We start from the raw sequence: 17,196 nt of genomic DNA, 5'->3' as shown, positions 1-17,196 counted from the left end.
TGTCAGTTGGTCGTCTTTCCCACTGCAGAATACCGACACAGAGCTTCTTTTCGCCGGTTGGGTGAGCGGTACAGATGATCGGCACCTGACGGCGTGCGAGTGAAGCAAAGTTCAAGCCAGCTATACGTTGATCCGAATCACTGCTCTCTGTCTTAGTTAATCAAATCTCATCACCGATCCGCAACTCAAAAGTTCATCGACCGAACGCTATCAATTCTTGCGAGGTATCAATAAATTACTATTGTACAAGTATTGCTTTCGTCACTTATTTCTCAAAGCGGCTGGCAACAGTCTTCCAGTTGACAACGTTCCAGATGGCGTCGAAGTACTCGGCCTTGCGGTTCTGGTACTGCAGGTAGTAGGCGTGCTCCCAGGCGTCAATGCCGAGAAGGGGCTCGAGGTTGCCGGTGACGGGGTCCTGGTTGAAGCGGGTGACGACGCCAAGGGTGCCGGTGGTCTTGTCCTTGACGAGCCAGGCCCAGCCGCTGCCCTGGATGCCGGCCAGGGAGGTGTTGATCTGCTTCTTCAAGGTCTCGAAAGAGCCGAAATCCTCGGTAATGGCTTTCTGTTGGATGGTTAGCAATGGTCTTCTTGTGGAAGTAAGTGTTTGTGATAAGCATGGAAGACGTACAGCCAGCTTGCCAGTGGGCTCACCACCGCCGTCCTTGTTGGCGGGGGAGAGGTTCTCCCAGAAGAGGGAGTGGTTGATGTGACCACCACCGTGGAAGTTGATGAGAGGGGCCTGGGCGGCAGCCTTGGCGAAGTCGCCCTTAGCCTTGGCCTCCTCGACGGTCTCGAGAGCGGTGTTGAGGCCGTTGACGTAGGTCTGGTGGTGCTTGGAGTGGTGGAGCTCCATGATCTGGCCGGAGATGTAGGGCTCAAGGGCACCGTAGTCGTCTGGATCAAAGTTTGTTAGCATCTCGAAGTAGTCAAACGGTCCAGCTAGCGACTGTAGGTAAGGGGCGCCAGCTACTCACAGGGAATGTCAGGCAGAGTAGCCTTGCCACGGACGAAGCTGGTGCTGGCCATGGCAGCAGCAGGCTTCGCGGCACCAGCTCGCAGAGCTGTGCGGAGGGCGGGGACGGTTCGGAGGAGTGTAGACGACATTGTGCGTGTTCCTATGTCTGCTTTCTGGTGTCAATGGGTGTCACTAGAGACAGAGGTGATGGAGGGAGGAATTGTGAGTAGAAATGGAAAGATAGAATATACCTTTGGCCGTTCAATTGGTGGTTGACAGATGCAATAGCAGCTACAAATGATGTCAATTGCGGGAGGTTCGGTCGGCTATTACGTGAAAGAGCTCGGATCTCCAGAAAAGCTGTACCCAGGTTGCCGAGCTGCTGCAGCGGGTTGCTGCTCGCCCTCGCTAATCACCTTCTGCCGGTTTCTGCGTATGAAGGGCGAATGAAAGAAGAATGTCGTCATCCACAAAAAGTGGGGAACTGTTACCTCCACGTTCCAGCTAAACTTCGGCAAGCTTCTAAGCTGTAGCAAGAAAGTTCTCAGGTAATCGAGAGGTGCTGATTGGTTGATGATGCTACCTGCACCGCCTCAAATGGCGCCTCATGTGGCTGGAGACTATTGGAGGGGTCGCGTCAACATCACAATTCGACGCGTCGCAGTGACATTTTCGAATTTTGGGATTTCGCTGTTTGTCGCATCCCATTTCGACACCAAACGATATCCATTACACGGCTCACAATGTCCTACTACGACATTGACTCTATTCTGACTGATGCAGAGGTATGTTTACTCTTGTCCAAATCATACTTCGTCCACATCTGCATCTCTTTTTCCGCTTCCCACGCTGGAGGAAACATGGCTGACAATCAATGATCAGAAAGTCCCCTGCAAGTTCGAAATTGATGCCGCCGACCTAGGCTATCTCGATAACAATCCAAGTCACGCACTCAAAGCCGGAACCCAGATTTCACTTCCCCTATGGCTTGCAGAGATGCTGGCTCTTGCCAGCACTGGTGAAGACTCCAAGGCGCCAGTTACGCTGAATCTTCCCTCCGCGCTATCAAACCAAGTCATGCAAGCGCTCAAAGCCGATCCACGAGCTGTGCCCGTCAGGGATCAGAGCGCTCATTTTTACGGTCTCGGAACTCGCATTCTGGACCTGTTTGACGAGCGCGAGGTGAGCGAGGTGATGAGGAAGACTTTCGTGACCCGAGCCGCCGAGATTGCTCTCCACGCCCGCAAGGGAGGCGATGATGGTGTTGGCGGTTCGAGCGAGGACTTTCTCCGAGGTCTGGACGAATGGGAGAGAGGGCTCTTCCGCAAAGCGCACGATGGCACCAAGGCTTCCAAGGAGTGGATGGACAAGGTCAAAAAGCACTGAAAGGACTACGAGGGCTTCAATACAGCATCAACCAAGACCAAGATGACGAGAGTCCGGCGGCTCGCGACTTGCGCGCCATTCAAGCGAGTGCCCAGCTCGTGCCAAGAGAGAGTGCACTTTTGGTGCAACTGAAGATCGTGGTTCGCCAAGTGCCGTATACAACCAGTTACCCCGGCGGGGCGACTTCAAGACACGAAAGGCGACCGCGTGCTCGGCGCCGCGGAACTCGGACATTCCGGAATATGCCCGGAGACCGAGAAGCTCGGCCCAACGAAATCCCCAGCAAGTTACACATGGGGTTTTACCCCACGACTTGATCTCAGGGAAGGGGAATTACAGCAGCTATCCAGACTAGGCGTCTGTGTTAAAAGTTGGGTCGGTTAAACACCACACAAAGCGTGGGACGGAGCGTGGGGTGGACATTGAAGAACGGCGGGGCTACGCTTCGCGTTTCGGCCTTATCAGGGTAGTGCCGAGACAACACGACAAAGTAGCCTGCTTATTCAGCGATGAGGAAAAGCTGAAGGCGAACCTTTGCATAATACAAATATTTCTCCTGCCGTTGCAAGTCCTGAACGCCGGTGAAATACAGTTGGAAATGCGCATGACATATGTTTCAAGTGATAGATAGGGCCTATCGACTTTCTCCGCCACTATCTGCTATCTGACGGCGGGGCGGCTTGAGATAACAATGCGTAAGGTCATCGGCGGCTTCCGCGCCTCCACTACGCTTCCACTAGCTCATCACACAAACCCATATGTATAGATAGAGGAGTCAGAATCTCCTCAATACACTCGTTTTTTCCAAACTCTGAAGAACGTTTGCGGGATTCAACGATTCTAGAGCACCCTTCTATTCAACAAGCTTAGTTCATACCGACCAACATGGCTTCTCAGGTAACTGTTCAGCCCTTGGTCCCTTCTGCGGACTCGGCTGTGGATTTCGGAGCTATCATCTCCAACGTTGATATCGAAAATCTTACTGGTAAGAGCACATGAAGACTATAATGGGATGATGACAATGATATGCAAATTTTGGGAGAATACCCGTGAAATCGGTAACCTCCTTTGGTAAGATCTACATGCTCTCTCATCATCTCGACTTCAAAACTGACACATGGCAGATGCCGACTTCGACATCATCCGTGACGCCCTTTTCAACCACCAGGTCCTCGTATTCAAGAACCAAGGCCACGTCTCCCCGAAAGCGCAGTATGAACTCAACCAGCGCTTTGATCCCGAAGCCGCGGCGTCATACGGCCACGGCAAGACTCTCGATGCTAAGAGGTCCATTCTGCACCCTGACCTGAAAACCATTCCCCACCAGCCCCAGGTCCAGGTCATTGGCAACGGTTTCGTGGAAGAGTATGAGGGTCTGAAGGACATCAGACTCAGACACCCTCACCACCGTACCTTTCACGCCACGACCATCCCCGCCGAGGATGACCTTGACTTCACCCGTTTCTACCGCTGGCACATCGACGCGGCTCTGTACGGCCTCGCACCGCCCGTCGCGACGACCCTCCTCGCCGTCCGTGTCCCGGGCGGACGCAAGCAGACACTCCGTTATGACGACGGCACGGGCGAGGAGATGACGGTCCCGCTAGGCACGACGGCGTTCGTATCAGGCTACGCCATGTACGACAACCTCTCTCCCGCCGACCAAGAGTTCGCCCGCACCACAAAGGTGGAATACGCACCCCACCCTTACGTATGGATGAGCAGTGCCAAGTCCCGCTCCGACGGTCTCGGTCTCATCTCGGAGGGCAGGGAAGTACCTTTCGACGACCTCCCACCAATCGAGCAGGAAAAAATACAGATCCTGCCGATGTGCTGGCGGAACCCCGTCTCGGGCCGGCTGGCCCTTCAGATCCACCCGTCCGCAGTCCGGAAGCTGCACCTGGCGGACGGCACGGTGGTGGATAACCTGGCCGAGGTGCGGGAGACGGTGCACCGGCTCCAACGGCCGGGCATCTCACCGCAGCATGTGTACGCACATGACTGGGAACAGGGGGATTTCGTCATTTTCCACAACCGTGGCCTGATTCACTCTGTCGTTGGGGCGTTTGCCGAGGACGAAGTTCGGTTGTTCCGGCAGTGCAATATCGCCGGGAGCAAACTTCCTGTTGAGGTTGCTGCGGCTGTGTAGTAGTATGTATGCCTGCACATGATTCTTCTCGGCGTTTGGCGATCATGTTTGTCTACGGTTTAATTAGAGTTGGGCATGTGTTTTTACCCACTCGCTATACTCAATTCTGAATTACTTTTTTTTTGCCCAGTGCCCATGTCTTGCTTTCTTCTTTTTGACTTTTTTTTGTTTTTTTTTTGTGTTTTCCGAAGTGCATATCACACCATGTTTAGTGTTGGGCCATATCTCATGACTAACTAAGCCACGCCGGCAAATGTTTTCCGCCATGTTTTGTCGTAGTCCAGTGACTCACTCGGTGATCTTCTGCAAGCCGATGTATATGTGACTTTCTAGAGAGATTAGCACACTGCCTCCGTCACATCGGGAGCGCGCCATGACGCCGTCAGCTATGATCCGCAATCGGACGTTACATTGCACACCCTCACCGGCCGGTGGTCATGTCAACAACCTCCGCTTACAATCATACACCGACCGGCACGGGCAGAATCACAGTCACACCAATCAGCGGGGAGAGAAACACACGAGGAAAGCATGTTACGGGTCGTGAAAGTACGATTGACCCAAATAATTAATATTTTTTCTTTGAATATTTCCGTAGAGGATGACTAAATGTCTCAACCGGGACAAAGAGATACTTAAAAACGAGACCAACTTCGCCGTACCAGCCGTAGCCATGAGGCAACCGTATGCCTAACCATATAATAAACCAGAAAAACTTTTTATGTTTGTTTGTCAAAACGGGGGTATCATTCTAAAAACGGAGCCGTGCGCTCCTGGGGATCGCTGAAGGGAAAAACAAAAGAAACATCGCCATGTCTCTGTCGCTGCGTGGTCGAAATCACACAGGGGCTCAGGCATGCTTCCAGAACTTCCACTTCTGTTGCTTCTGGTACCCCTCGCACTCCGGCACGAGGTACTTGCTGAGCTTCTTCCAGCCCTCTTCGGGGAGCGACTCGATTGAGTCGTTGAGCATATCCATGCAGGCTCGGGTAGCTGTTCGATTTTAATCGTGTAAGCCACTACTAATTCATAATTGCGTGTAAGAAGATTTCTCGGTAGAACGTACGCCTCATCTCCATGGCATCCTCGCTGTCGGCGGCAATCTCCATACGCGTGGAGTTGTAACAGTGGTACTTTTGCTGGAGCTCAAGCATGCACTCCCAAAGCTCCTCGATATCGGCGTCATCGGAGGAGGAACGGCGGCCAGCGAGGGAGGGTCGTCGCGACTGCGGCGACTGCTCCGCTGCTGCTGTTGCTGTGGGTGCGGGAGCGTACTCGGTCATGGTAACGTGGGCCTCGGGCTTCTCTGACGAGGCGGCGCAGGGCCTAATCATGTCGTCCTCGCTGTCGCTCTCGGGCCAGGAAGAGTAGCCTGAGCCGCTTCGCTTGGGATATGCGCTTCGTCGTTGTTGTCGGCCGAACATTTTGGGCAATGTTGAGTTTCGATGTTTGGGGTTGTGTGTATGTATAATCGGGGATGATGCGTATAAGTGCAGGTGGGTATGGATGTGATCCAAAGGGAGAGGTGCCCGGTTTTAAATATGAAAAGAAAACAGGAACCGTGTGCTTGGGACGAGGTCGAAGCAGTGTCGAACAATAATGTCTATGGCGTTCACGAAAACGGCGAAAGAAAACAGAAAAAGGGGAGGGATATTAAGCCCACTATATAAGCCGCGAGTGCCGTCAGGCCCTATGCAGCGATCACCAATCTAAAGCTTAGATCGCTCGAGGAGAGAAGAGGTACACTAAAATTCTGAAAAGCCGCGTCGATCAAAGACCCGCGGCGGCGCCCAACGGAAGCAGGTAGATCCTTACTCATGCAGTCACTGAGACTTTGTTCAGGCCATGGCATCAGATGGGATGGGATGGGATGGGTGGGTGGGTGTCATCAAAGGGGGGCGTGTGTGTGTGTGTGTGTACATAGGATGTGTGTGTACTAGTGGACTCATTGGGCAAATGGCACGTATGTAACCCAGTTACAAGTTGGCCGCATTCTGGGCTGCTTTGGACCTCTTTCTGAGGTAATTCAGGCTAGAATGAGTAATGACGATGGGGCCGGGAGGGTGTGCAATGAGCTCCGTCTGGCCCGGACGCTGCCCGGGAGGTGGCCAGGACTGGGCATTAAACTGGGGCTTTTGAAGCAATTTTTTCCTTTTCCTCCTTGCTTCTTGGACGAACCTACGAATGATGAGACGTAAAAAAGGGCCGAACCACGTAGTAAAGTAAGAAAAGGGTTAAGAAGAACTGGAGCTTGGACGCGGAACGTTTTCGTGACTTGGATCTTTTGTCCCTGAAAAAATTCGAATGGAAAGGCAATGAAAGAAAAGAAAGAAAAACAAAATAAAAATTCTGTTATGACACTGTTTTCGTAGGGGCGGTAGGCTGGTACATGGGTACAATAAACATAACACTTACATAGTGACTAAACTACCTACATCGAAGTGTCATGCAGGACCAACAACATTACCCACCCGGCACTGGTTGGGCTTGTACACTACTACCAAGAAAGAGAGAGAGAAAGAAAAAAAAAACTTCCCGCTTGCACGCCCTGCCTCTGAGGTCCCCATCTCGTCTTCCTGGCTATGATGCGGCGATGTACGGTGTAAGCTCTACGATTCTGACTGGATGAAAACAGCCCGCGACGTGGCCCAGGGTGGCTGCGTGGTCAGGCGATGAAAGCGTGCAGCGTCCGCCCAGACCGCAAATGACATCTGCCAGGCGAGGTAAGGGATGGGGGGATGGATGTAGTTAAAATCTCATAAAATATTAACAATAATAATAGTAAATGGCAGTACCCAGGCCTTGTCGCCAAGGGAGGAGCAGTAAAGTTTTGTTGGCTTTGTTGACAAGCGCCCCCCGAGGTCGATAAGCCACAACAAAAACGCGACAGCTATACAGACAGACCGCTGATCCATGATGTGATGCCATGCACCTATGAAGCGATAAGGTTGTTCCGGTTGTTCCTGAGCCCAGACCGCTCCCCTAACTCGCCTGTTCGCCCAGGGCAACCACCTCCTGACCTGCGGTGAACGCCCTGAAGGGGTCTCGAGGTGTCTTAGACACCGAGACATGCGCCCTGCGCCGGCACTTGGGGGTTAGGATCAAATGACGGTGACGATGCGGGAAGGGTGCGGGAAAGATTTTTGAGTGGGAGCAGCGGGGGGCATGTCAGATAGTCCGGGAATAACTACATGTAGCCCTTTATCCCCTCACTCACTCATTAACTCACTCACTCACTCACTCTATGTTCTCAACCTCACTTGCAGGGCCGCCATCGAAACATCATCCAGGCCTCATTTGCCGCCAGCGGGCCTCATCTCATTACACCCCCGGTCAACTCTCGTGTGCCAGAGTGTGGCACCAGGGTAGGGGGGTTGCAGGGGGGCCCAGGGGATGGGTGCGTTTTACCTTTGACAGTGGTACTCTGTACAGAATACTACTACCCTACCTTAGGGTAAAGGGAGGGGCCCGAAGCCGCACCGGATGGGGCGTCCGCCGCTCGGTCAAGTGGGCAAATGGCCGACTTCTACTGCAGTCTGACATCGACGGAGGACAACCAGCCTCGGGAACCGGCAGCACCGGTCGTTACCCTACTCTGCACCCAGTAAAGGGAGGAAACAGAGGATCGTCTTAGCATGCTGCATGGCGCCATGGCCACATCATCAGCCGGACACTTCGGCACAGTCCACATCCCAGGCTAAAAAGGCAACCGGGCGAAGCTGCTAGCAAAAAAGTCAGCCAGATATAGACCGTAATCTGACGATAGCTGCTGATCCATTCAGAAGAGAAGCTTGTGTCGACGTCTGGTTTGCCCGATTAGCCTAAGCCCGTTTACAACAACCACGAAAACCTTACCTATGACGCATCTTCATCTTCTTCATCTTCTTCATCTTCGTTAGAATCTGAATCTCGCGTCATTCCCCCCGCGCCACGTCCGGAGTCCGCCATCCCCTCCCCCTCCCCGGTCCATTCTGATTCCCTCTTGACCTGTTGTCGTCTCATCACAGGCCCCAGCTTCACATGCTCACAGCCACATTTCGACCTTGGCCCCTTGGCTCGCATCCTGGTGACTGTAAAGCCACACATGATTATCGACGCCAAGTTCCCTGTGGGTTGCGCCATCTCCAGCGTGCATGCCGCATTGAGCCTTGTTACGCGAAAATTAGTCAGTGCTCTCAGCGCTTCGTATCGTTTCTCGTAAACAGCAGATATGTGCACAATTGCCTGGCTACCTACCTATTTTGATAAAAATGACCCATCCATTTTTCATGTTCAAACCATGGCAAAAACGTCAAAATGAGGGAGCTGATATTTAGCTATCAGCTGGAAGCCGCCCTTGGACGCCAAAAATCAATGACGGTTTTGTCAAGTGTTGCAACCGGCGATCATTGACGACTCGGGAGTGAGGCTCAAAGAGCCCAGAGACTAGGGAAGCTACAGCTCACTATGATTTATTTATTAATTATCTAAAGCTGGTGATCTTTGACTTGGACGCCACTGCGGAGTAGCCAATGATGAGTGGTTTATTTTCTGATCAACGGCTTGTCGCTTTCGCCCAGGCGCGGAGGTGGATAATGGTGAAAGGAACCCGATGCTTCGGGCTATGTGGATGCCAATGACGGTTTCGTCAGCCCTGGCGGTCTAGACTCCAGGGACTTCTATTCCGCCCCGTGCCATGGCCCACGAGTGGTAACTGCAGTGGATACCTTAAGGTAACACAAGATTCGAGACTTGCAGGCCTTTTACTCATACCTGGGTCTAAATATGTCAACCGCATTCCTCCATACTAATGACATTCTCAAGCTGCTGACACAATGCCGCATCCTCTCGTAACATATTGTCGCTAAAGCCCACCATCACTGCTGTGTTCGCCTTGCTGCCATAACATGACCCCTCTCTCACACAGATGAAGCTCCCCCATGAATTTGGCCTAGTCCCAAAGAGAATGACTTGGCTCAAGGCGGCCGTGGAAGTCCTGGAGGTTATCAGGTTGAAGCCCGTTGTTCTAGATGCAGTTTTCGTGAACATCTAGCCGCATCAGCTTGACGAAGTTTCCTCGTAGCCCATCTTCGTCTGCCACCGGGACGTGCATGCGCTGGTCTGCCTTCCTACACTAGTTTCTGATACTCCTCTGCGAGCTCATCATCGCCTAAGTGGCCTACTTACTCTTGAAAGCGTAGCAATAATCGAGAATAGGCTATGAAGAACGCGACGCCATTGATGAACGGGAAAATCATACAGCTTATCATCTTTGAAGAGGGTCCGTGAGAAGTTGGTAGGGTCGTCTGGTGTGTCCTCATCTGAAATCGTCTTCTGCCAGGTGTCTGCTAGCCTGGGAGAATGACAAGTTCGGAGCAGCACGTAGTCCAAGCTCCCGTGTGTTTGTTCCCATTACGTCTGATGAGGAGCCGGCACGCGGGAAGTCTGCTAGGGTGTCAGCCGGGCCGGCCTTCTGGCGGCTCTCACTCACCAAAAGATACAGCTACCTCAGTAAGAAGGCAAGCTCAGAGCGAGGAAACTATGGTCTGGCTTTTATCTCTCGACCAATGGGTTGCATATTGTGATTATGAAGATTACGAATAAGTAAGTGGTTTGAAAAAATGTTCTGGGGACTGTGAATACAAGACGAAGCATTTAAGTGGCAATTTGTCGTAATCGGCAAACCCATGGTCGTTGCGCTGACGGCCCTGCTCCGTATCTTGCCGCATAAAGATGTCTACCTTATGTGCATGAGAAAGAGCGAAAGACTTGGTTCTGCCAGCTCTTCAGAGAATTGCGCTCATTATGAATATAAAGAATATCAATGCAAGCTACGTTAGAGGACGGCAAGGCAGCAATCCGTGCCGCATTTAAACCCAGGCTGTCAGCGTCTCGCCTGAAGCGCACATCATCCTCCATTTTAGGAATCAACACGAGAATACATGGAGAAAGGTTTAACTGGTAATCTGACTTCGCCTCAATGTATGTCCGTGAACTCAGGGCTAACAGTCGTTTTCGGTGGCTACCTACCTATAGTGCAAGTTATATTGATATCGCTTGCTGGCTTCAGTCTTCTCAGCGTTAGTTAGTGCATCTATGGCTTTGAAGCTATCGTCAAACTTGGTGGCAATGATAGCGTGTAGGTGTGCAATAATTTGAACCGCAGCGGAGACAAAATGTCACGGAAAAGAGAAGAATCAAAACTGCAAAGGGCAAGAATGATGGAGGGCATGAGAGGATGAGCTGGGGTTATGGAGTTTGAAGTGGAATGTCACCTTGAGATGGTGAGACAGGTACTTGTGTGTCATGATCCTATCGAATGAGCAAAATTCTAAATAGAAAGGGGGGTTAGCACTTGATAGTACCTTAGATTGCTGAAAATTGAGTTGTGGTTCAAAACTCCGCGGGTGATTTCAAAACTAGGGAAAGCACAATAATACTCTATGCTTCACCTTATAGAGTGGTCTTGACGACATCATCAGCTTTTCAATTGAAAGATTGAATTGTGATACTTGTGCAGTATAGCAGTCTTCGCTCTCAGCAATAAGTTCAACGTATTTCTGGTTGCCCTCTGTCACAGATATCGTGGCCGTGGAAGATGCCCACCCGCGACGTCCCATACTTGTTCTCTGTACTTAACAATAAAGGAAAAAAGTAGGGGACTCGTCTCGATTCTGTCTGGGGTAAAGCCATCTTGGAAAAAAAAAAAGCAGAAAATAAAAAAATGGTGTTTGCAAAAAAAGAAATCGATGATCGATGCAGGGATCGAACCTGCGATCCTCTGCGATACAGCTGTCTGAAGCGGAGAACCGTCAGATTATGTAAAGCAGATGCCTTAAACCGCTGGGCCAATCGACCACTGATTGTTGTTAAGCCTCAAGGTAATGCCGTCACATAGGGTTGCGCAGTAGGTGCATCGCACGATGTGGGTATCGTGCAGCCGATAGCAAGCCATTACAGGTAAAGCCCAATGAATATTAAAGGACAGTGTTGAAGTTTGAAAACCAATCTCACCGCAGCCTAGATTACCCGATTGCCCTCATCTGACATTTGGTTGAATCACAAAATCTTTATCACCAGCTTCAAGATAAGAAAGACCGGTAACCAGTAAGAAACTATTTGGAAGACCTGAAGAACAGGGTTGAACTTGAAAAGCAGAGCGCCGGTAATTAAAGGACAATCCTTTTTGGCGCCCAGCGGCAGCTTCATCCGCCACATGATATTCTAGCCTCCTTCTTATGTGTCATCTTAATTCTGGATGCCTTTATCAGGAAGTCGGGGATGAAGGCATGGTGCTAATGCCAATCTTGGTATGGCAAGAAGCCAAAGGTCAACGCCCAGGTAGGCACCTGAGGAAACCAACAGCCCCAGAATTTTGAAGGCGCGATGTACATAGTGTACTCTTCTTGAGCTTATAAACTACTTTGTGGCTAAAAAACAGAGATTAAGTGATTCAGTACAGCTGGAGCGACCAGCATTGTAGTTGCAAATGTTCAGCACATCCCAATAATTCACCTCCTCGACTACCCCAAGGTCACCGCACTTGCACCGATTTTCTGAATCACATTTTCCACATGAAAATCATTTAAATAGAGGCATGCGTTTTCTGGATTCTTTTTCCAGATTCTACAGAACAGCATCAAACAAGCAAATACAAGCCAAAGCAAACAACCACACTACGCCACAGTTTACAACTGACCACACATTGCCCGCAAGCCAACACCGCTTCAAACATCGCACAACAAATCAGCATTAAAACCCTAGCCAAAATGTGCACACAGAGATATACCGTCTACAAGTGCATGAAGTGCAAGACCAGATACCGCTCCCGTCGCCATGCCAAAAGCAAGTGCTCCCTCAAAGCCGAAGGCCGTTGCCAAGGCACGCGGAGGCTTCCAGACGTGATTACCGAGAGAGGCTACTGCCGGGGCTGTGGCGAGCACTCTAGCTCCGATTACACTTCTGATGCTTACGACTCTTAAAGAAGATCATCAAGTTGAGTTAAGAGGGACGTGAAACGGGGATGGCTTAACGTTACGAGGAATGAAAAAGTCGAACAGTAGTTAGTCAACTTATTTCAAAAGAACACAATTTTCTAAGCCTGCTATTCTTCACTCGGAACAGACGTGTCTTGAAGTGATTGAGGGACTCATGCAACAACATAGTGATCTTAGGATATGAAATAAACAGAGAATGGTTGAAGGCAGTGTAGGTTTGAACTAGCAGTAACGTGAAAGACGTTAACATTTGTCAGAATAAAGAAGCATTGGTACATCATAAAACTCAGCTTGGTAATATGAAGGTGAATGAAACGTCACGAATTCTCATTCTGCTGCTGCTTGTGGCTGTGACAATAAATGGAATAATGCAGGAATACTCATATCTGCTCGAAAGCAGTCATCTACAACACAACACAATGGGAGGCCGGAGACAATCAACCTCCCACTTTATTACACACCACCAAGAAAGAACCAAGCTATTTCCAGGTTGATCAAAGCTTTCTAATAACTCGCTTACAAATAGTTAACGGTGCAGGCGAAGAGACATTTCGATATAGAGTATTCAGTAGATGTGTCATCAGAAGCGGGCTGAGCCGGTCTTGGTTCCGATCAGGCTAATTGTTGACAGCATTCAGCATTCATTCCTATGCCCTACATCACCTAGATTGACAACCCGACGACCCTGGTCATCTATGACCAACTTTTAGACGTTGCCATAATTGAGTATTCTGGCTTCTCAAACTCCGAGAACAGATCGTAAGACGTACACAGTGGCCACCCACATGAGCACCACATCCGGCGAAAACCAGTACCATGGGCTGACCTACTGGTAGTATGTGGCCTTTATCACCGAGTTCAACAGTCATTAGGTACCAGGCTCCGAATAAACAACGGTACGCCCAGTGGATAGTCGCCGATGCATGTCAGATTATCGGCTTGGCGCCAGCCAACCAGTGCAGCTTAGTGGGCATACCGCGGCAATAACCGAACCTGAAGGATTATTCTAGTAGATCGACTTTGAATCTGAACATTACATCAGCACCTCGGCAGATTGTGTATCGCCGAGGTGATTGATTACTTTCAACAAATATCAATAATCATGGCCAGCGAACACTTCCAAATTACTCAATTAGAGACAGCTTGCTATATTTAGCTGTTTAAAATAGAAACAAGGAACGTATAGCTGGAGTTCGGGATGTTTAGCTAGCCCAACGGCAACGAGTTGCAAGCGGAACGCCGACTAGTACTACACTGATGCAATGACATGCGGAGCCGCCAAAAGGCTTCATACCAGCGCAGCTGAGGAACCCTTCTGTTTGCAATTGATAGCGAGCAAAGAGAAATGGTATTCTCTATCGGATTATCCGCAGGCACCACAGACGCCGGAGACACGTCATGCCGAGTGGATATCCGTTGGGATGCCGCCTCAGACACCGGCCGGATGGCTACCTTGGCGAATGGAATCTTAAAGACTCAATCCTAGGGGCCATTATGAGGTCTCGATCTCATTTTTCTGAGTTGTGCCGTTCAACTACGCCCATCCCGCAATGCATCAAACACCCAACCATGTGTGTGCCACACAATGTGGTATCGTGTGGCGGAAAATGCTTATGTCTGCCGCCACAGCGCGACATTAGGCTAGTCCGTGTCCAGCTTCGCGCGCGGGTTGAGGTAACACCAGCCGCGCGGGGCTTCCACGTTTTGTACACTCAGCGTCTCGCAGGGTTGACGTCTTAGTTGCATGCCAATCGAGGTGTCTTACTCATCTACATACACAGTGGAGCGCAGCAGCTGGGCCTGGGTGGAATTATATATAAAGACCTTAAAAGAGACTTCGACGATGTCAGAAAACCTTATAGTACTCTTATACCAGCCAATAGTCGAACATTTTAATCATTGACACCGTTGCTGTGTCTTCCACGTAACAAAAGCACAAGCAAAATGCACGCAGCCATCGTCAACTCGTGGGGCGCCGCTCCAACTTACACCACAGTCGAAGACCTCCCCGAGCCCTCTGCAACGCAAATCCGTCTCCGCGTCCTCGCTTCTGGCATCCACCGTCTTGTGCTAGCCCGGGCCTCCGGAAAGCACTACACCTCCACAACCCTGCCCCACTCTCCCGGCGTTGACGGCGTCGGCGAGGACCCCACTACCGGCCAACGCTATTACTTCTCCGCCTTCCAGTCCGGCTCTTTCGCCGAGTTCGTCAACATCGATCGCAAATCCGTCGTTGCCCTCCCGGAGAATGCCGACCCCATCACTGCCGCTGCCTTCATGAACCCGATCATGAGCAGCTGGATGGCCCTTTCGGCACGTGCTGCACCACAATCTCCGGGCTTCTCTGTCGCGATTCTGGGTGCCACAAGCGCAAGTGGACGCGTTGCTGTAGATGTCGTCAGGTCCAAGGGCGCAGGCCGTATTGTGGGAATCGCTCGCAATGCTGCCGCATTGGCGGAAATCAACCTCGATGAACGCATTGTACTGAGCTCTGAGACGGACTGGTCGGCCCTTGGCGAGGTTGACGTTGTGCTGGACTACGTCTACGGCGATGCTGCGGTAGCACTACTTCAGGCCCTGCCAAAGTCTCAGAAAGAGGTGCAGTACGTTCAAATTGGCTCCGTTTCTGGCGACGGAGACCTTGCTCTTTCTGCGGCTATCCTGCGTGGAAAGCGAGTAGCCCTTCGCGGTTCAGGGCCTGGAAGCTGGACGATGGAAGAATATGCTCAGGAACTTGGGGGAATGGTTGAAGTAGCGGCCAAGCTGGAGCGGAAGGGTGTTGTCACAGCAGCTTTCAAGGACATTGACACAGCGTGGAGCCTGGCCGGCTCGGGTGGGAAGAGGGTTGTATTTGTGAGCGATGACCTTGCTCAAGAGGCCTAAGGGTAAGATGAAAGTCTGGGTCAAGGATCTTGTTTTCAGCCGAAAAACATAAAACGATAGATGCGAATCACGACTAGCACACGAATTATTCTTCACTTGTAATATTCAATAATGGCACCTTAGGATAACATCACGATATGGATATCAACTACAATTCAGAGGCTTTGTACACCGACATGAGCTAGCAGCACCCTTGCTATAATCCTCATTCGTTAAATCGAGATACCGGCTACAACCGCATTGATCACCTTTTTAGAAAACATTCTCATGCTTGATAATACGTCAGTTATCTCCCACTGCTCATCGATATAGAAAACTAACCTGTAAACCACGGCGCACCAACAGCTTGCGCAACGGCCTGCGCAACAAGCTTCTGGATCTGCACACCGGGGTGGTAGTCGTTGAACCACAAGCAGCTAAGACCATTGGCATTAAAGCATGTGGCGTCCGGCGCGCCGTAGGCAGTCGGGTTGTTGATGGCCTTGTCGAAGGGAGCGGTGGTGTCGACAATCCACGAGGTGACGCCCGCGTTCTTCGCCTTGAACGCAGCAAGGTTGCTGGCAATGAGGTCGTTGTACTGCTTGATCGCAGCCGCAAGCTGTGCATTAGAGTCGGCGCCGTTCGCAAGCATTAGAGGTGTCTTCTGAGTGGCTGAGGCACGTCAGTTCATGTCGCTTTCTCCAGAACGGCGTGATAATACTTACGAGGAACTCCGAGGAGAACAAACTTCCTCACTCCAGCGTTGTACAGAATCTGCAACTGCTCAAAGTACTTGGCCAGCACTTGAACAAGGAGCGTCTCACGGTTGCCCAACCAAAAAGCGTTACCGACGTCGTTGACACCCATCCATACACCGACAAGCGTGTTGTCGGCATTCCACGGCGCCCAAGATGGCTTCGGGGCCAAGCTTCTCGAGAACTCGGTGACCTGGTCGATGAAGCTCAACACAGTGCTCGCGTACGGCGCAATAAGAGTAGCGTCGGTCGTTGCGCCGCCATAAGCAAGGTTGTAGCTGTACGTCAGGCTCGCGTTGAACTGCGTCACCATGAAGCCAACCCAGTCGAGACCGCCAGAGGCCGTCCAGCCCGGGAGGTCGGGGTTGCCGAGAGGGTTCTGGGGATTGGGCTTCGTGCCATTGATGTTGAAGCCCGTTTGAGAGTACGAGTCACCGCTGCATCTCACATCAGCATTTCCAAGCGAGGACACATGAGCGCCCAGTATGACTTACAAGGTGATGAAGTATTTCGGCCCCCCAGGTGAGCTAGTTGCCGACGGTGTCACGCGGGAGGATGAAGATGTAGTCCGCACCGTGACGGTCGTGGTTCGAACGGTTGTCGATGCCGGTACGCTCGTGAAAGCAGTCGAAGATGCCGGGGGCGCGGTACCGGGGACACATTGGTCTAGTAAGTTAGTATCCGACGTCATCTCCTGCTTCATGAGTGCCGTGACTCACAGTACCACGCATTCTGCGATGAGCAATATGACCCCCCAGAGCAGCTCGTCGGGCCACTCCACCCCAAGCCACCACATTGACCCCACACAGGAGCCTGCGCGGTCGCAGTAGATACGAGGCCAGCAGCCAAGAGGACCGAAGCCGTAACACGAGCCATCTTTAACAGAGACTTTGGAGTCGACAAGAGGAACAAACCCAACGGACAACAAGACTTGAACTGACTTACGGCAGCACCCCGGCGCCTTCTTATATTCCCCACAGACTCATCTGCTCCATCTCATGACGATGGCATCCGACAAGAGTGCCGCGGAAGCTGTACCAAAGCGGGTAGCAAAAGTTAGCTGCACGCCGTTCCGCTCGCCAGTCAATTGGCGGGAAAAGATCGATGGCC

General features: G+C 51.4%; 6 protein-coding genes across 6 annotated transcripts; 3 read left to right on the top strand and 3 right to left on the bottom strand.

Annotated features, from left to right (window-relative positions):
- Positions 1–265: 265 nt before the first annotated feature.
- On the bottom strand, positions 266–1,107 carry CTRU02_211393 (mn superoxide dismutase; the record flags this gene model as incomplete). Its single annotated transcript, XM_036720416.1, has 3 exons — positions 266–565; positions 632–897; positions 978–1,107. The coding sequence occupies 3 exons, from the start codon at positions 1,105–1,107 to the stop codon at positions 266–268; spliced, it is 696 nt and encodes a 231-aa protein (XP_036588159.1).
- Positions 1,108–1,701: 594 nt separating this feature from the next.
- On the top strand, positions 1,702–2,344 carry CTRU02_211392 (DNA replication complex gins protein psf3; the record flags this gene model as incomplete). The annotated part of the gene is made up of 2 exons (XM_036720415.1): positions 1,702–1,743; positions 1,841–2,344. 2 exons carry the CDS (start codon positions 1,702–1,704, stop codon positions 2,342–2,344), a joined length of 546 nt encoding a protein of 181 aa, XP_036588158.1.
- Positions 2,345–3,229: 885 nt separating this feature from the next.
- CTRU02_211391 (alpha-ketoglutarate dependent xanthine dioxygenase) lies at positions 3,230–4,493 on the top strand (the record flags this gene model as incomplete). The annotated part of the gene is made up of 2 exons (XM_036720414.1): positions 3,230–3,329; positions 3,469–4,493. 2 exons carry the CDS (start codon positions 3,230–3,232, stop codon positions 4,491–4,493), a joined length of 1,125 nt encoding a protein of 374 aa, XP_036588157.1.
- Positions 4,494–5,343: 850 nt separating this feature from the next.
- CTRU02_211390 (uncharacterized protein) lies at positions 5,344–5,917 on the bottom strand (the record flags this gene model as incomplete). The annotated part of the gene is made up of 2 exons (XM_036720413.1): positions 5,344–5,486; positions 5,560–5,917. 2 exons carry the CDS (start codon positions 5,915–5,917, stop codon positions 5,344–5,346), a joined length of 501 nt encoding a protein of 166 aa, XP_036588156.1.
- Positions 5,918–14,413: 8,496 nt separating this feature from the next.
- Positions 14,414–15,352, top strand: CTRU02_211389 (quinone oxidoreductase; the record flags this gene model as incomplete). The annotated part of the gene is made up of 1 exon (XM_036720412.1): positions 14,414–15,352. The coding sequence occupies one exon, from the start codon at positions 14,414–14,416 to the stop codon at positions 15,350–15,352; it is 939 nt and encodes a 312-aa protein (XP_036588155.1).
- Positions 15,353–15,668: 316 nt separating this feature from the next.
- On the bottom strand, positions 15,669–16,962 carry CTRU02_211388 (fungal cellulose binding domain-containing protein; the record flags this gene model as incomplete). The annotated part of the gene is made up of 4 exons (XM_036720411.2): positions 15,669–16,003; positions 16,057–16,523; positions 16,581–16,780; positions 16,801–16,962. 4 exons carry the CDS (start codon positions 16,960–16,962, stop codon positions 15,669–15,671), a joined length of 1,164 nt encoding a protein of 387 aa, XP_036588154.2.
- Between the last annotated feature and the right edge of the window lie 234 nt (positions 16,963–17,196).

Source organism: Colletotrichum truncatum (genome assembly GCF_014235925.2).
Source record: "Colletotrichum truncatum strain CMES1059 chromosome Unknown Contig_0007, whole genome shotgun sequence".
Lineage (NCBI taxonomy): Eukaryota > Fungi > Ascomycota > Sordariomycetes > Glomerellales > Glomerellaceae > Colletotrichum > Colletotrichum truncatum.
The sequence above is the reverse complement of the archived record's forward strand: the minus strand, read 5'-3'. Positions and strand labels throughout refer to the sequence as shown.